General features: G+C 42.0%; 1 protein-coding gene across 1 annotated transcript; it reads left to right on the forward strand.

The window, feature by feature from the left end:
• Positions 1-3,194: 3,194 nt before the first annotated feature.
• Positions 3,195-17,632, forward strand: plcxd2 (phosphatidylinositol-specific phospholipase C, X domain containing 2; the record flags this gene model as incomplete). The annotated part of the gene is made up of 7 exons (XM_080543550.1): positions 3,195-3,297; positions 4,045-4,181; positions 6,309-6,428; positions 8,130-8,339; positions 13,106-13,216; positions 13,448-13,578; positions 17,473-17,632. 7 exons carry the CDS (start codon positions 3,195-3,197, stop codon positions 17,630-17,632), a joined length of 972 nt encoding a protein of 323 aa, XP_080399676.1.
• Between the last annotated feature and the right edge of the window lie 630 nt (positions 17,633-18,262).

Consider the following 18,262-nt stretch of genomic DNA (forward strand, 5'->3'; position numbering starts at 1 on the left):
TGTCTTTGGAGAAATAAAAAAGAATAACTGTTTTGCGGGGACGATGATGACGACAAACAGACATGGTCATGATCCACGTTTGGATTTGGAACCAAACAATTATCATGAAGCTAAAGTAGATATTCTCAGTTTATATTTGAGGGTATTCTACTGTGTTCATTTCAAGCCTGCAAACTGTGACACTTTAAATAACGTGAAACAATACTATTGTGCAATATGAAAACCCTAGTCGTCTATCTGTACAGTATAGTACAGTGGACTGTGTACATAGCCTTTATTTATGTAAACCAGCTCCTTCCCTTCTTGTGAAATTATTTTTTAAAGTTTTTTTTTTCCCTTTCCTAACACCAGGGGAGCCACCCCTCCTAAATTTCGTTGTTTGGTACCTGTACTGTAGCAATGACAATAAAGTCCATTCATTCATCACCATTCAGGAATTACAAAACTTTGTTTAAACACAGTTTTAACACAGCTTTGATAAGCTGTTTCTATATGATATGATCTCTGTATCTATATAACGGTATGGGGCAGATACGAGGCAGAGGTAAGGGGTAATATTGTACCTCTTGCGCCCTTGACTTAATAACTTCCTGTGACTGAGCATCCCGGCTGGGTTGGTCAGACACACCTTGCTGCAAAGGACGTTGGCGCCGTCTAGCGGTAACCTATGGTCTCGCTTCATCTTCTCAAGACTTAAACTACTATGAGCTACTCATAAACTATGCCTGTAACACCTGCAGAGATGTCTCAGTGATTTGAACATCAGCCTCTACGCTTTAGATCCGATGCGTACGATAGTTAAAGCCTATTAGAACAGAAAACGGTAAGTATAGTCTGGCAGTTTCTACCTCCATTTGTATTCTTCTAAATTCCCGATTATGTTGTCACATCGAAATTACGGTAAACAAACGCATGACGCGCTAGGATTGGTCCTGAAAAACATTGTTATTGTTATTAAAAAAAACATTGATAACATTGTTATTATATTCCTAAACTACAATGAGCTAAAAAAAAACTGCACAGCAGCAGAAAATAGTGAACACTAGGTATGGGGTTGGGCTTAGCGGCAGGGCAAATGTCATGAGCCTGTGACTGGACATTAATATGCACCTTTATTTGAAGGTGCAGCAACCATAGCAAATGCGTTTAACACTAGAACAGCCATGAGTAAAGAAAAATGTTATATCTTTGCACTCGATCAAATTTCATGACTTTTCCTAGATATGTGCGTTCTACCAAAGCAGGTTAATTTACAAGCGGCCAACTAGTGGTCTTTGTGTGTAAATAGCAGCGTGAGCATTGTAAAAATGGGTTTTGACCCATGGGTTTTGACCACCCTTTTAGTAGGTAAAAAGGCACGGCTGTTCTAGTGTTAAGGAAGCCGGTTAGTAACTTTGAGTGGGTGAAGCACTCGGTGGGATCAAGTAGTAAACATACACGGAGGGATCAGGTCTACACAATGACAGAGAACATGTTCATAATGCACCATACCTACTAATGCTAGGATTATTATTCCTAAAAAAAGATGCAACTAAATGTTACAATATGTGGTAGAGAAAAGCTGAGGTAGGCCAGAGAAGACCGGGCCTCCTGTGGAAGCACATCAACATAAAGTACATTGTTCCAATAAATAAAAGCAAATGTTATAGATATTAATCTAAATCAATGCAGTTCTCGCACAAGTTTCTGCTCCCTGTTGTAAATCCTGCTTCAAAACATCTACAAGCACAAAAACATTATTTTACAAATATATTCATCATATTTCAATTGCTAAATACAACATTACTATGGGGAGGGTATAGTACCTGGTATGTAAGCTTCATTCACCACATCTCCCTCTCTCCCTGAGCTAAGGCAGGTGACTGTAGGCTATACAATGGCACAAAAGAGGCCAGTTACACTTGAACAGATACACGACTAAAGTGCATTGTTTTTAGTTGAAAGGACGTTAGAACTGACCAATTATTGATCGATGTGTGGCTCAACAGCCTTCATCTGCTCTCCATCACAAGCTAGATCTGTGGGAAAATACATCAACTATATTCTATAACTGTGCATTAGCTTAGCAAAGTTTCAAGGTATTACTAAATTAGTTTAACACAATGCAGAAGAGGTGAGACAAAAGTAGAGACAAACATTTGGTCAACCACCATGTGGCGTTGCAAAACAACAGCAGCAGAGAGAGAGAGTCGGGAATCCAAAGTGATTTACAATTACCAATTACAGGGACATTCCCCCTGGAGTAACTGAGGGCTAAGTGCCTTACACAATGGCACACTAGTGGTGGTGGTGTTTCAGGTGGGATTTGAACTCACAACCATTCGATCACCAGTCCAACTCACTATGCACTAGACCACCACTACCCCCTAAACAACTAAACAACCAGACTAAACAACCAGTGCATTATTTTCTGCATGGTATTGATCTAATTCAATGATTGCACTGTTCCACTAACATCAACAAGTGTCTCCGGACCTCACTTGGGTATGTTTTAATGCTTAACCATTAGAATTGTTCAACAATGCCCCCTGGTGGTTGTTTTGCTGAGGTGAAATACCTCAAATAAAATGTGTGGAAAAAGTCAAGTTGACTTGCTACTACTGTATTGGTATCGTTGCTCAACCATGAACCTTTTAAACTCTCAGCCACTGTATCTCGCTTGCCAAGACTCATGGACTCTACAGTGGAATAGCCGTTTTCTCAGCTCAGTGGAACAAAATGACTGGTAGACCTATTTGGACACTTAAAATAACATTTTTTTTTACAGTGCCTCCTGAACTGTATGGGGATTCCAGTCTATCTGTCACCGTCTCCCCTCATCCGCATGAATTAAGGAGGGGGGCAGGAGTGGGCCTAATCCACACACACTTAAACCCGAGCAAGAGGGAGGGGGGGTAACGAGTATAATTTCAGTCTAAGAAGATTAGCCATAGTCATTAGCCAGAGCGAGGCACATTGGGTGCCTGGACACCAGACACTCACACCACACCGGGAGCTGCACAAGGGAACCGTGTCACATGTGCTGAAAGACTGTTTTACCAAGGTCCAGGAAAGGCCGTCCTAGCCTCAGGATGATTTCTTGTACCATAAGCATTGTGGGGGTGACAAGAACACCCGCATTACACCGGCACCAGAGGCAGATGTAACACTTTTGACATTGAAAGGTGTTTGTGTGGGGGCATTAAAGCGTGGCCATGAAGACACGGCCCGCGGGCATCGGCAACTCCAATGCCGACTGGATGGGAGCGCTCGCCCCCACGCTCACGGCCATGCCCCTCAAGTACCTTGCGGTGCCTGGTAAGCGTACGTGTGTGTATCTGTGTGTAACTTTTATGAATGGAAATTGAAAGCATCTTGTATATCGAAAAATGTGTGACAGATGAAAGACTGTGGACTCTGTTCGGGCTTAGGGGAACTCCAATGACATTGAGTTCAAACTGTTTAAACAGTAAACCCACACACTAACACAATTAAGTTGCACCTTTTCAGTCTGTGAACATAGTGAAGAGATCTGGTTTCACAAAGCCTATGGTACACACTGTTATACAGTATATGCCACAATAAAATGTAGTTAGGGTGCATGTCTTTCACTGTTCACCTGATCTTAGAGTGACAGTGCAAAGTGTAACAGTAGCTCTGTTGGCAGTATGTTTTCTGTGACATGTGTGTATCAGTGGAGGCTGGTGAACAATTGAGGAGGACGGGAGAGTATAGGCACAGTATGAGTATAGACGGCATGATATTGTTTTAAAGTTGTTGTTTTTTTTCTGAGTGGGGCAGTCCCACTTATATTTTTCATTTTATTGACAGATACAGTCGAGATTTAGACAGGAAGGATGGGTGAGAGAGAGAGGAGGGATGACATGCAGGATATGTCCCCGGCAGGAATCGAACCGGGGACCCTGCGGTTACATGGTCGACGCTTAACCCGCTACGCCACATAAGCGCCCCATGATATTATCTTAAACATTTTCTAAGACATATATTTTTTAGCACCTTCTCTCTCCCCCCCCCCCCCCCCCCCCCCCTCTCTCTCTCTCACAGGGTCCCATGACTCTTTTACGTTCTGGGTGGATGAAAATGCTCCTGTGGGTCCAGACCAGATGGCCATAGTGAAGCACCTGGCGACAGTGTTCCGCTTTGCTGCCAAAAAGCTCATGAAAAAGTGGTCAATGACACAGGTGGGGCTTCAAAGTGGTTCGATTGGACCACAGTAGCATAGTATGGTTCCCCCTTGAATGTTTATTAAATAAAATACAGTTGACGTAAAAAAAACGCTGCTCACTTCTGCTGCATAAAATGCACTTAAACAGCTCACACAAACCATGAAAAATCATCTCAGATAGAAGTAGTCATCAGTGGTCCCAAAATGGTTGAACATGGTAACTCCCTGCTCTGTTAAGCCACATTCATTGTGTTTTTATTTTTTCAATTCGCATTTCACTACTTGAGAGGATGGTTCTCAGACCAAATTATGTCAACCTCACAAACTGACAATCCAATCAAATTCATAAGCTAGCTAGTTCACTCTCTCACTGTCTTTGCATATAGGTCTTTCTGGCACAAAATGCTATTCATTAAATTCTAATTAAATTCTTCAAAAATGATGGCAAAGGAGCAGAAAGAAAGTGAGAGCAAGCTATTCTTGTAACATTATTTTGTTGTATTTTTTGTTGTTCTTCTTCTTAGTTTACCTTTCATTTACTTAGCTAATGCAGCTAATTTAGCCTATTCAACAACCTGACTCATTCAGTCACCCACCAGTGTAATTGCTTGCTGTTTCTAATTGTAAACATTGATTAGAATTGTAGGTTATGAGTGTTAGTTTTCAGTTTCCCAACTATGGTTAATATGATGATAATGGTGTAAGTTGTGTAGCTGTTATTGGAGGTTTCTGCGCCTGGTTTTCCAGACAGCTGTGTGGCGCTGAAGTTCCCAGACGAAGGGAAAAGGTGAGAGGAGAAGAGCGTGTGGATGGAAGAAGGAATAATACATCAAGCAAATTGATGACGCTGTATGTGTCTGCTATGAAAGTGTACTGTGTGTGGGGGTGATCAGATCAGCTAGATCCAGGCAAGATAAGAGTGTGCAAGGCGGTATTGAATGTGTTACGGTGAATATGTCACCTTGATAACTCCGATCTACACTACATAACCAAAAGTATGTGGACACAATTATGGTCTGGGGCTGTTTTTCAAGATTTGGGCTAGGCCCCTTAGTTCCAGTGAAGGGAAATCTTAATGCTACAGCATACAATGAGATACTACAGAATTGTAGGCTTCCAACTTTGTGGCAACAGTTTGGGCTAGGCCCTTTCCTGTTTCAACATGCACAAAGCGAGGTCCATAATGACATGGTTTGCAGAGTTTGGGGTGGAAGAACTTAACTGGCCTACACAGAGCCCTGACCTCAACCCCATCGAACACCTTTGGGATGAATTGGAACGCAGACTGCGAGCCAGGCCTTCTCGCCCAACCTCAGTAATGCTCTTGTAGCTGAATAGGAACCAATCCCCACAACCATGTTGCAAAAACTAGTGGAAAGCCTTCCCAGAAGAATGGAGGCTGTTATAGCAGCAAAGGGGGGGACCAACTCCATATTAATGACTGGCCAAGTCAATCTTCACAGTTCCATTTTGAACATGCATTTCATTTCCTGATGATAAGATTTAAGGTAAAAAGACCTGAAAACAAACAACAACTGAAAATGGTTGCAGTACAGGCTTAAGCATCACGAGAGAACATACCCAGCATTTGGTAGGGTCAATGATTTGTCGACTAAGTTCTAAACACGAGTGCATAATTAGGACATTTGAGGGCCGGTTTCAGAGACAAGGCTTAAGCCTAGTCCTGGACTAAATCACACTTTCAATGTAAAATCTCCATTGAAGATGCTTTTTAGTCTAGGATTAGGCTTAAGCCTTGTCTGTGAAACCAGCTCAATATATTCTATCCCATTACGTATGGTGCCCTGGAATTGGGGGACTATGTAGAAAGAATATTCCCATTTCTAAATGGTGAAACCAATATGTACCCAAATAGCATCAAATACAAATCTCTACTTTAACATTATAATAACTGTCTGATTTCAAGTAAAATGTTATGGAGCATAGAACCAAAAGAAGAAAAAATGCTTCACTGTGCCATTACATATGCAGGGCACTGTATGTGTTGTTTGTTACGTGTCTTTGGATGAACGCATCCTCTAACTTTGAACATCAACGTTAAGACCGACTGTATTATTATTTTTAGCATTGTTCAAACCTGTGTTTATGTTATTGAACACTGATTTGTCATTATCTTTGTTAGAACCTGACATTTAAGGAGCAGCTGGATGCGGGGATTCGCTACTTTGACCTCCGCGTCTCGTCCAAACCTGGAGAGCCTGGTCATGAGATCTACTTCATCCACGGCCTGTTTGGCCACAAGGTGTGTACACAGTGGTGGGTATACAGTGGTGGGTATACAGTGGTGGGTATACAGAGGTGGGTATACAGTGGTGGGTATACAGTGGTGGGTATACAGAGGTGGGTATACAGTGGTGGGTATACAGAGGTGGGTATACAGTGGTGGGTATACAGTGGTGGGGATACAGCGGTGGGGATACAGTGGTGGGTATACAGCGGTGGGTATACAGTGGTGGGTATACAGCGGTGGGTATACAGTGGTGGGTATACAGTATAGTGGTAGGCACGTAGTCCAATAGCAAAGAAAGGTATCAGGATGAAGTAAACCTTAACTTAATTCCACAAAATTCCCACTTAGTTTAGGATATGCAACAGTTCAGACCACTTAGGGTTAGCAGGATACATAGGGGGGACATAAACAAAACTTCAAAAAGTGTTGTGTTTATGTGTGAATTATTTCACAAGTGGAGTCAGCTTCTATTATATATATACTTTTAATTACATACTTTATTTAGAAATATTTTATATTGGGGGGGACAACTTGTCTTTCTGAAGTTGGAGGGGACACATCCCCTACGACCCCCCCTGGATCTGTGCCCATGTCCCCACCTGATATCAATTCAAAAGAACCTTTTGCACTGTGAACAGAAAATTAAGTTTCTAACTTTTATCAAATTCCCGTTTATGATATAATAATCGCTCATCAATTTAGGCTGTGTACGTAAATTCGCTCTGGAAATCTGATCAACACTCATGGAATGCCTCTTGTCCAATCAAATTACTTGGTCCCTTTATGACGTTGAACCCAGTGTGCGCTCCGGCGATCTCAGAGCGAATTTACGAACGCAGCCATGATTCTATAATCAAGTCATGTTGGTGGCATTGATACATTTATTCAACTGTTTTCAGATCTAGCCTCTTAATAAATATCAGTAGAAACATGCAACGCAGCATAGGTGTATACGGTAGATGTATTTGATATTAAGACGTTTGTGTTAAATACAAATATCACTGCTTTAGGTCTAATAATTAAATTTTTAATTTTTTATTAATTTTGCCATTTAGCAGACGCCTTTATCCAAAGCGACTTACAATTACGAATTACAGGGACATTCCCCCTGGAGTAACTGAGGGCTAAGTGCCTTACTCAAGGGCACACTAGTAGTGGTGTGGCTTCAGGCGGGATTCGAACTCACAACCTTCCGATCACAAGTCCAACTCACTATCCACTAGACCACCACTACCCCAATACTTTAGCCTACCCTCCTACTTTAGCCTACGCTCGTAATGACCACAGTGGATGAACTTATTCCATTCTGATCAAGCCATCAACCAACCCTAAACCTAACCACATCTATTTTCTTTATGGTTTGTGAGGTGTACTTTATGTCTGAGTAGACAGAGTCATTGAAAACATTTGCAAGCAGTGATGATTATGTAGCCCACTCCGTGCTGCAGGTTCCTGACTGATTTTTTTCTTAATAAATGAAGTGCATTGGGTCAAATCCATGGTCTAATGTATACCTAATGGTAATCGGTCTTAGGATAGATGCGATCAGTGGAATTGTCAGCTAATTAAGCTAATTTCTTCGTTAGTAGCAGAGAATGTTTATTCCAGCGTACACAATGTATACATTTCACTTTGTTTTTGAATGTTGACAATAATTGCTTTTCCCCGTTATGTAACATACATTTGATTTCTTACCCTCACACACACATATAGGTGCGAGACGGTCTGTCGGACATTAACTCTTTCCTGAACGCCCATCGTAAGGAGGTGGTGTTCCTGGACTTTAACCATCACTACGCCATGGGGGCAGAGCACCACACGTACCTCATCAGAATGCTCCAACAAGTGTTTGGAAACAAGATGTCCCGGATCAGCAGGGTGGAGGAGGTCAGCCTGGACTACCTGTGGGAGCAGAAGTATCAGGTGAAAGCCCTACCTCCCTCCTGCTTTGCAATAGGCTAGGTGCACGATCTCACTACTTCCTGAAAGGCACCTGGCATATCCTGTCTCACTCTATTGGTTTAATTGATTAATCAGCTGTGCACTGTGTGTTCCAACGGTTTACCGCACAGCTGATTAATCAATTCAACCAATAGAGTGAGACAGGATATGTTCATACCAGTTGCCTTTCAGGAAGTAGTGAGATCGTGCACCTAGCCTATAAGCACTGATCTGACCAGTGGAATCCTGATTTGTAGTAGAATCTTTTTTCCCCACCTATTTCATCATTATGAGACATGTGGCCATGTGTTATATTTTCCTTGGACACTGCATTGAAAAGGGCTGTTGTTTCCTGTCATCATTTCTCCATCTGAATATTTGAATATAAGCTAAATATAAATTATAAATATAGGCCAATTTTCCATTCAGCTGTTTTCATCTAAACAGATTGTGTCCAGAAATCTAGCAAGTGTTTTGGCCACAAGAACTACAAAGATACAACTTTATATATATATATATATATATATATATATATATATATATATATATATATATATTTACAACTTTTAATTAATTCATTAAATAAACTTTTTAAAATGTTGCTAAAAACTACGGTGACTGTTGGCAACTCTGTGATATAGCCTACACTACATATTATGTAAAAAAAAAAAAAGTATCTGCATTAATATGGAGTTGGTACCCCTTTGCTACGACAACAGCCTCCACTCTTCTGGGAAGGCTTTCTACTGCATTTTGGAACATGATTGCGGGGATTTGCTCCCATTCAGCCACAAGAGCATTACTGTGGTTGGGTGCTGATGTTGGGCGAGAAGCCCTGGCTCACAGTCGGCATTCCAATTCATCCCAAAGGTGTCTGATGGGGTTGAGGTCAGGGCTCTATGCAGGCGAGTCAAACCATGTCATTATGGACCTCGCTTTGTGCATTGTCATGCTGAAACAGGAAAGGGCCTTCCCCAAACTGTTGCCACAAAGTTGGAAGCATAGTTGAAAGCAATTCTCTAGAATCGCATTGTATGCTACAGCATTAAGATTTCCCTCCACTGGAAGGAGCCTAGCCCAAACCATGAAAAACAGCTCCAGACCATTATTGTGTGTTTGTGTCCCCATACTTTAGGCTATGTATGTAGTGTACCTAGTTTCTTCTGAAAGAATTGGCCTAGAGACATTACTGTTAAGTGTGCAGGAGAGTGTGCAGGAGTATGTGTGTGTGGAGGAGTTGTGTAGAGTATTAAATCAACCAATTAGTACTATGGTTTGTGCACTTGCTTTAGGTGTGGGAGTAAAATCGCTTTTTTACACACTCTCAGTTTTCATGTTATTTCATGTGAAATATAAATAATTTGCATAATTTAGTCCGCATTAGGTTAGAATATTTTTGTGTTTTGAGTTTTTCTGCAGCTAAGAATGGACATATTGAAGTCTGACGTCACCGTATTATTTTCAATAGTAGTAGCTTGTGTTGCTAATTGACCAATAACATGTGTACTTCCTAGTCGCCATTTTGGTCTGTCCACCCACTGAACATGTTCAGTATTTGCTCTCGTCTAGAGCAACGCGAGAACAATGCATGAGCCAAACGCGGCCCCTGGGAAGCCCCAGTAAAGTCTCTGCCGATCGAGCATCGTCTGCGTTACCAATACGAGAAGCAGATGGGAATGGGGCAATACAGACACAGCACATCATTCAGCTGATATACACTCACCAGCCACTTCATTGGGTATACCTTTTCAACTGCTCGTTAACACAAATATCTAATCAACCACTGTGGCAGCAACTCAATGCATTTAGGCATGTAGACATGGTCAAAACGATCTGCTGAAGTTCAAACCAAGCATCAGAATGGGGAAGAAAGGTGATTTAAGTGACTTTGAACGTGGCATGGTTGTTGGTGCCAGACAGGCGGATTTGAGCATTTCAGAAAGCGCTACTGGGATTTTCCTGCACAACAATCTCTAGTCTAGGGTTTACAGAGAATGGTCTGAAAAAGAGAAAATATCCAGTGAGCGGCAGTTCTCTGGGAGAAAAAGCCTGGTTGATGGCAGAGGTCAGAGGAGAATGGCCAGACTGGTTCAAGCTGATAGAATGGCAACAGTAACTCAAATAACCACTCACAATTACAACCACATACATACCAATTACATGCCACTCCTGTCAGCTAAGAACAGGAAACTGAGGCTACAATTTGCATGGCCCCATCAAAACGGGTCAGTAGAAGATTGGAAAAACGTTGCCTGGTCTGATGAGTCTCGATTTCTGCTGCGATATTCAGATGGTAAGGTCAAAACTTGGCGTAAACAACATGAAAGCATAGTTCCATCCTGCCTTGTATCAACGGTTCAGGCTAGTAGTAGGTAGTGCTGGAACAGTGTGGGGGATATTTTCTTGACACACTTTGTGTCCCTTTGGGTCCCCCACGATTTCCTGAAGAAAAGGGGATGGTGGAACGTCTCTGGGTACAGCCGGTTAACAGAGTTAACTCCTTTGGCTTTGCGGTTAGCGTGGCCAGTTGGGAAGTGGGAGGTTGGGGTTGGAGACCTGCTGGGGGTGAGTTACTCTACCCTGGTGTTCGCCACAGATGGGAAGTCTCAGAAACCTGGTTCCTAGTCCTCACCAGTTTGTGTAGACCCTTATAACTGGGCAGTTACAATAAGAAGGATTGGCAGGGTCATTTGGCTCTGTATTAATATAATAGATAATTATAAATAATCTGACTCTATTGCACTTAATTAACACTACTGTATACAAAGAATTGTTGAGTTTTGGTTGACTAGAGCAAGACTTGTCAACTGAGAATAAATCAAATGGCTTTAATATGTTAACAAATACAAAGTAAATATGCAAATACATCATAGATAATTGTTACATCCTACCCTCATGGTAAATGAGAGAGAGAGAGAGAGAGAGAGAGAGAGAGAGAGAGAGAGAGAGAGAGAGAGAGAGAGAGAGAGAGAGAGAGAGAGAGAGAGAGAGAGAGAGAAAGAGACATTTTGGATAGCAAAGAACAATTAACTCAACCTCAAAGTGAGACAATCCCTTTGTCTGAATGATTGCCACACACACACACACACACACACACACACACACACACACACACACACACACACACACACACACACACACACACACACAGCTATTTCTGTCTGTAAGCGGGCGGTGTATACGGGTTAGTGACAGCCGGTTAGGAGATTATTTGGGAGTCAGGAGCCAGTCACTGTGTCGAATACTCACCAACGTTGTAGTGAAAGTAGTTGATCTACCCACACCCACACACACACAAACACACACACACACACACACACGCACGCACGCACGCACGCACGCACGCACGCACGCACGCACGCACGCACGCACGCACGCACACACACACACACACACACACACACACACACACACACACACACACACACACACAGATTGGAGGACAGTGTAAGCTGTGATTTACCTGTGTGTCTCTGTCTGTCATTTCGAAGGTTGTGTGTGTGTGTGTGTGTGTGGGTAGGTAATCTGGCAGGTAATCTGGGAACAGTCAGATTATCTGCCTCGAAGGTGAGAAGGTGGGGTGAGACAGGAGAGAAGTGATTGGTGACAGGTGATAAGGAGGAGGCAGATAGGAGAGAGGTGAAGGGTGAGACAGGATAGAAGGAACGATACGATTATCTACTCTACTGTGTAGCAGATTCTGTACAACTCGCCACTGAAAGACTGCAGCTTGCGTTCAATGTTCTTCAAGAAGCACTATTCAAGCTTAAACTGGATCTGAACGCTAGTTAAACTGAATTCATGTTATTTATGAATACCAAAAATATTGATCATGACTGTCTATGTATAACCACAGTCAATGGCTCTGGCATTGAGAGAGTCTCAGAGTATAAGTACTTTGGTATCTGAATTTCAATTTAAGTATCATATTGATAACCTTGTCAGCAAGCTGCGTCAGACGGTTGGCTTTTTGGACAGAAACAAATCCTGTTTTCCTTTGTCGTACAGAAAAAGAATTGTGGAAGCAACTTTCCTGTCTGTCTTGGACTATGGTGATGTGATCTATAGACATGCTGCAACTTCAACGCTAAAACCACTTGACTCAGTCTATCACTCTGCCCTTAGATTTGTCACAGGTGCCTATTACAACACTCACCATTGTCTTTTATATAACATGGTTCGTTGGTCATCCTTGGAAATGAAGCGAAATAGGCATTGGTATCTGTTTATTTATAAGGCGCTACTTGGGAAATTGCCACCATACATTTCTTCACTGCTAAGTCAGAATATTGGCCCTTACCTCACCCCATCAAATAACTGGCTTACGCTAAAGGTCCCCTGTATGCGTACAGAACATGGAAAGACTGCCTTCTTATTTGCTGCTCCACACTCCTGGAACCTGCTGCAAAGCACTTTTAAAATAGACTCTCTCCCATCTATTGGTCAATTCAAGTCGAAGTCACCTAAATCTATTTGCACCTGCTTTGATTGATCCTGGCTGAAATGTGTATTTGTTATTGTTATTGTTATTGCTCTTATTGTGTTTTTATTGTTGCACTATGTATGTTTATGTATTTATTGTGTTGCACTGTATGTGTATATCCTGTACACTCTGCGCCCAAAACGAGGGTCTCCCTCAGTGGTCCCCGAGTTGAAATAAAGGCTTGAAATGAAATGAAAAATATTTGTTAAACAACATTTGTTATTTGAAAGTGTAACAAACATCTCTCTATCACTCCATCCCTCAGCTGCTGGTATTCTACCACCACCCATCAGCAGAGAGCTGTCTCCAGATGTGGCACGGCAGTCGTATCCCTGCCCCCTGGGCCAACACTACAGATGCCACAAAACTCATTCAGGTGAGTCCCTCATACGCTCGCACACGCACACGCACACGCATACATTTGTTGTTTTTAGGAAGATTTCTTGTATATGTTCTGTGTGGACCCCAGGAAGAGTAGCTGATGCAAAGCAATGGGGATCCTAATAAATCAAATAAATCAAATAAAATAATCTGTTTATTAGAACACCTGTGCATGAAGTGACCATAGCCACCTAACTCTGATCCATTGTGGTGATTGTGATTGTAGTTCCTGGACACCACTCTAGCTGAGAGGGCGAAGAAGGGCTCCTTCCACGTGTCCCAGGCCATCCTCACTCCCCGAGTCCCAACTATAATGAAAGGCCTTCTACAGGGGCTACGCAAGAACCTGGTGGAGAGGTGGGGGTTTGATGAGTGGTGGAGGTGGTGGTTGTAGTAGATGTGGTGGGCGTGGTGGTGGTGGTGTGCTGACTTGGGCTGTGTGTGTGTGTGTGTGTGTGTGTGTGTGTGTGTGTGTGTGTGTGTGTGTGTGTGTGTGTGTGGAGATTCAATGTTTCAATGCTTTCTTTTTTCAGATTGGTTTTACCATGAAATTACAAATGCGCTTGACAGGTGTGTAGCGACTAAATAGAGTCCAGTAGTAAAAAAAGTCGCTGAGAGACGCGAGCAGGGTCTGTGTTGATGTTATGACACGGCCAAAACAATTCACTTGAGGAAAAAGTGTACGTTTAAAGCATTTATTGAAATGGAACAATCAAACTAGTGAACGTACAAAATTAATCCATATAAAATATGAAAATAACAAACAATATATAACAAAAATGCGGTCAACAGAAAATACAACGACCCTGTCTCCCCTCTCTCTCCACTCCCGCCATACAGGTGAACAGGTGTTTTAGTTAACCTCGGGCTATCCCCGCCCATAATCATGTGACTTCCGGAAGGAAGAACATAACCTCATCAAAACAATAAACAAACAAGCAAATAAACTCACAGATCATATTCATGGCTCCTACAAGGTGTTTCCGGTATGTCTGGTGTGTTCTATCACATCATTTGTGCAGGCATAAGAGAGCTGTCAATGTCAGAACAATCTGAAACATAGTCAAAACCTTAGGGTTGCCAAAAAGTTCAGATCATTAAAAAGAAATAAAAGCACAGGTGAGCTCAGCAATAGGGCTTGTAAACCAAGGGGTTTTAAACCACTTCTACAGTGGATGACTGGGTGGATAACCATAATTAAGAAATAGTTTTTTTAGTAACTAAAAAGAAAAAAGAAAAAAGTAACTAAAAAGCCTGCAGAGGTCTGGAAAAATGTCTTGTAGACAGATAAGATAAATATTATCATGTACCAGAGTGATTGTAAGTGGAAAGTTTGGAGAAAAAAGGATCTGCCCAAGATTTACAGCATACCACCTCATCTGTGAAACATGGCGGAGCTCATCTGTGAAAAATGTTGTGCTTTCTAAATGGTTAAACCAATCTGAAAAAAAGAACTCCACTGAATTAAAGCTGAGAATCTCTACTTTAACCATATAGCAATTGTTTGATTTAAAATCCAAACTGTTAGAGTATAAAAGAAGACAAAATGCTTCCTCTTTCCAATATTTATGGAGGGCATTGTCATTTATCTCTCATTCTTTGAGCAGCCAGCAGAGGGCAATGTATACAGTCAGGTGTATACTGTCCTCAAACTCGAATTTAGGATGACCAAAATGGTCCTAAAAGCTAACCTTACCCAGGGGGTCTATGGGCACAGTTTGAATGGTGCCTTGGTCACACCTATTATCTGTGTTTCCTTGAATTTCAGTTGGTATTTACCTCGTTCCAAATGGCGCCTTGAGTTGCTTGGTTTAATAATGAATCCAAATGTTCATCCAAACACTTACTGTAGCTAAACACAGCATCCATCATGATTGACATTCTGTGCCCCATTCCACTGCCCTTTTCCCTCACATGGATTTAAAAAGCATATGATACATTTAAGCATGGGCTTCCACCACATCTTACAGGAACAGTCCATTGTTTCTACATACATGTAGTTGAGTAAACGTGCAGAATGGAACGCAGACGGATCTATAAGATACCTCACTCCTCTTGCCCTTAGGCACACTTCTAGGATCAGTTCCACCTCTCTAAATCCTCACATCAACCATAAGATGGTAACACTCTTAAAAACTGATGCTAGATCAGTGTCTAAACTAGAGGCAACTTCCCCCTACTCTGAAGCCAACATTCTGTGGAGACAGTGGTCTGGGAGGAAGCAGCCTAATTTTGTGTTTTCCGAGGAAACGGGATTGTATATTACAGTGTCTGGCGTTTGTAATGGGACAGTGAAGCTTTTTGTATTCCTTTATTTATATACTCCAAATGTTTAGATTTGAAATCAAACAAACCATTTAGAAATGACAACACTCAGGTGTATTCTGTCACGTTATTTGTGCAGCCATAAGACAGCTGTCAATGTCTAGTATTATTTGTAGGTTTTGCATTTGCCTTTGGCGTCTGCTATTGGTGTTTGTCAAGATAAGGACCAAAGAGAGGTCAATGAAAGTCAATGAAGCCATTATGAGGCTGAAATATCAGAAACACAAACAAAATTACCTCACTATACATAGCTCATAACTGTATATAGCTCATAACTGTATATACCTCTAAACTAAACTGATGTTTACAATACTACCTCTGCACATAGTGTATATTACACAGTTACCTATCACTACCATTCTTGTTCTATTTATATCATGCCCTTATATAACTATTTGCACCTTTGGTTGGATGCTTAACTGCATTTAGTTGTATAGTACTTTGCAATGAAAATAAAGTTGAATCTAATCTAATCTAATCTAAAATCTTAGGCATGCCAAAATCAAGAGTTTGGATCAATAAAAAGAAAGGAAAAAGCACAGGTGAGCTCAGCAATCGCAAACTTGACTGGTAGGCTAAGGAAGACTTCTACAGTGGAGGACCAAAGTATATTCACCATAATTAAGAAAAAGCCTAAAACAATTGTCGCACAGATCAGGAACACTCTCCAGGAGGTCGACATAGATGTCTAGACATAGATGTGGATAGATGACATAGATGTGGATAGATGACATAGATGTGGATAGATGACATAGATGTGGATAGATGACATAGATGTGGATAGATGACATAGATGTCTACCATCCACAGAATACATCACCAGCCGACCTACAAAGGCTTCACTGCGAGGTGCAAGCCACTAGCTAATGCTCAAAAAGGATGGTCAGGTTAGAGTTTGAGGTCTGGAAAAACGTGCCCAAGATTTACAGCATACCACCTCATAGTGAAACATGGTGCAGGGGTGTTTGGGCACGTATAGCTGCCGCTCGAACAGGCTAACTTGTCTTAATTGATGATGTAACTGCTGACAGCAGCATAGCAGTGTATAGAAATATTGTCTGCTCGAGCAAATGCCTCCAAATTGCCTCCAAAAAGTGGAAGGTGATTGATTGGCCAAGTCAGTCTTCAGACTTAAATCCATTTAGACATGTATTTAATTTCCTGATGATAGGATTTTAGGCAAAAAGACCTCAAAACAACTGAAGATGACTACAATACAGGCCAGGCAGAGCATCACCAGAGAAGATACCCAGCATCTGGTTGGGTCAATGGGCCGAAGACCGTAGGCAATTATTGAATGCAAAGGATTGTCGACCTTAATACTAAACATGACTAGACATTACATAAATCTGTCGCATTACTTCAGGTGCCCTGAAATAGGGGGACAATGTATAAATGTGCTGTCATTTCTAAATAACTAATATGTACACAAATACCATTACATAAAAACAGAGAATATCTACTTTAACCCCCATAGTAATTGTCTGATTTCAACAATCTAAGCTTTTAGCGTGTAGAGCCAAAAGAAAAAACAAACTTTTCTCTCTGGATAAACATTCCCAATTTCCTGGTTTTGTCCCAAACAGCCGCCATGACTTAGCAGAGGGTTAAGGGCTTTATCACTGATATAAATACTATGTGTTTGTGCATGTGTGTGTGTGTGTGTGTGTGTGTTTGTGTTTAAAAGTGCGCCTGCTCATAACTAAAACAGTGGGTCTCCAAAAAACAATGATTTTGAAGATAATGACTGTCTTTAGTTTCACCAGCCTCTATTGAATCCTATCTTTCTCTTATCCCCTTCTTCCTTTCCCACCCTTCTCTCTCCTGCACCTCTCCCTCTTTTCCCTCTCCCTCTCTCTCCCTGCCCCTTTACTCTCTCTCCCCCACTCTCTTTCTTCACCCTCTCCCCCCCTCCACCCTCCATAGGAACCTTCCTACCATTTTGACGTGGGTGGAGGCCCAGAAGCCTGGCGTTGGCGGGGTTAACATCATCACCTCGGACTTCGTGGAGCTGACCGACTTCGCCAACACGGTCATCAACCTCAACAACCTCTTGCTGCGCGACCAGTCTACCAAGGCCACGTGACCCATGCCCTACACTAACAACCAGTTAGAACAGCCCAGCAAGGCCACGTGACCCATGCCCTACACTAATAACCAGTTAGAACATTCTATAAACTTGAAAATTCACCTGGATTTCTTTTCATGGTTCGAAACCAAAATGGCAGCTGCACCGACGTTGATCACAGGACTAAGAACTCAGGGACAACCCTGTGATCATGTCAGAACTCATTGGACCTAGAATGTCTTGTACCATGAGGATGTCCTCTTGGTCTAATGTTTTTTGCCTGTGCCATCCAAGCGAGAGGTCCCTGGTTCAAACCTTGCCAGTTACACATAGGGGTCCCTGCACCAGTTCCTGCATTTATATGTGACAGCAGCTGGTGAAAGTGGGAATAAGTCAGTTGCCGACTTATTCCTGCTTTCACCAGCTGCTGTCACATATGGTCAGGCTAAGAGAAAGCAAGTGCACTCTGGGACTGCTAATGTCTTGTGTTCTAGTGATGGGGGGGTTTTCTGGCATGGTCATGAAAATGCTGCATGTGTTAATTATGTATTGAGTTTATACAAATGTAGCAACGCTATGCAAGAAGCCTGAGACTACTTACGCATGTGCGTGTGCACACACACACACACACACACACACACACACACA

Source organism: Nansenia antarctica, assembly GCF_963989245.1.
Source record: "Nansenia antarctica genome assembly, chromosome: 12".
Classification (NCBI taxonomy): Eukaryota; Metazoa; Chordata; class Actinopteri; order Argentiniformes; family Microstomatidae; genus Nansenia; species Nansenia antarctica.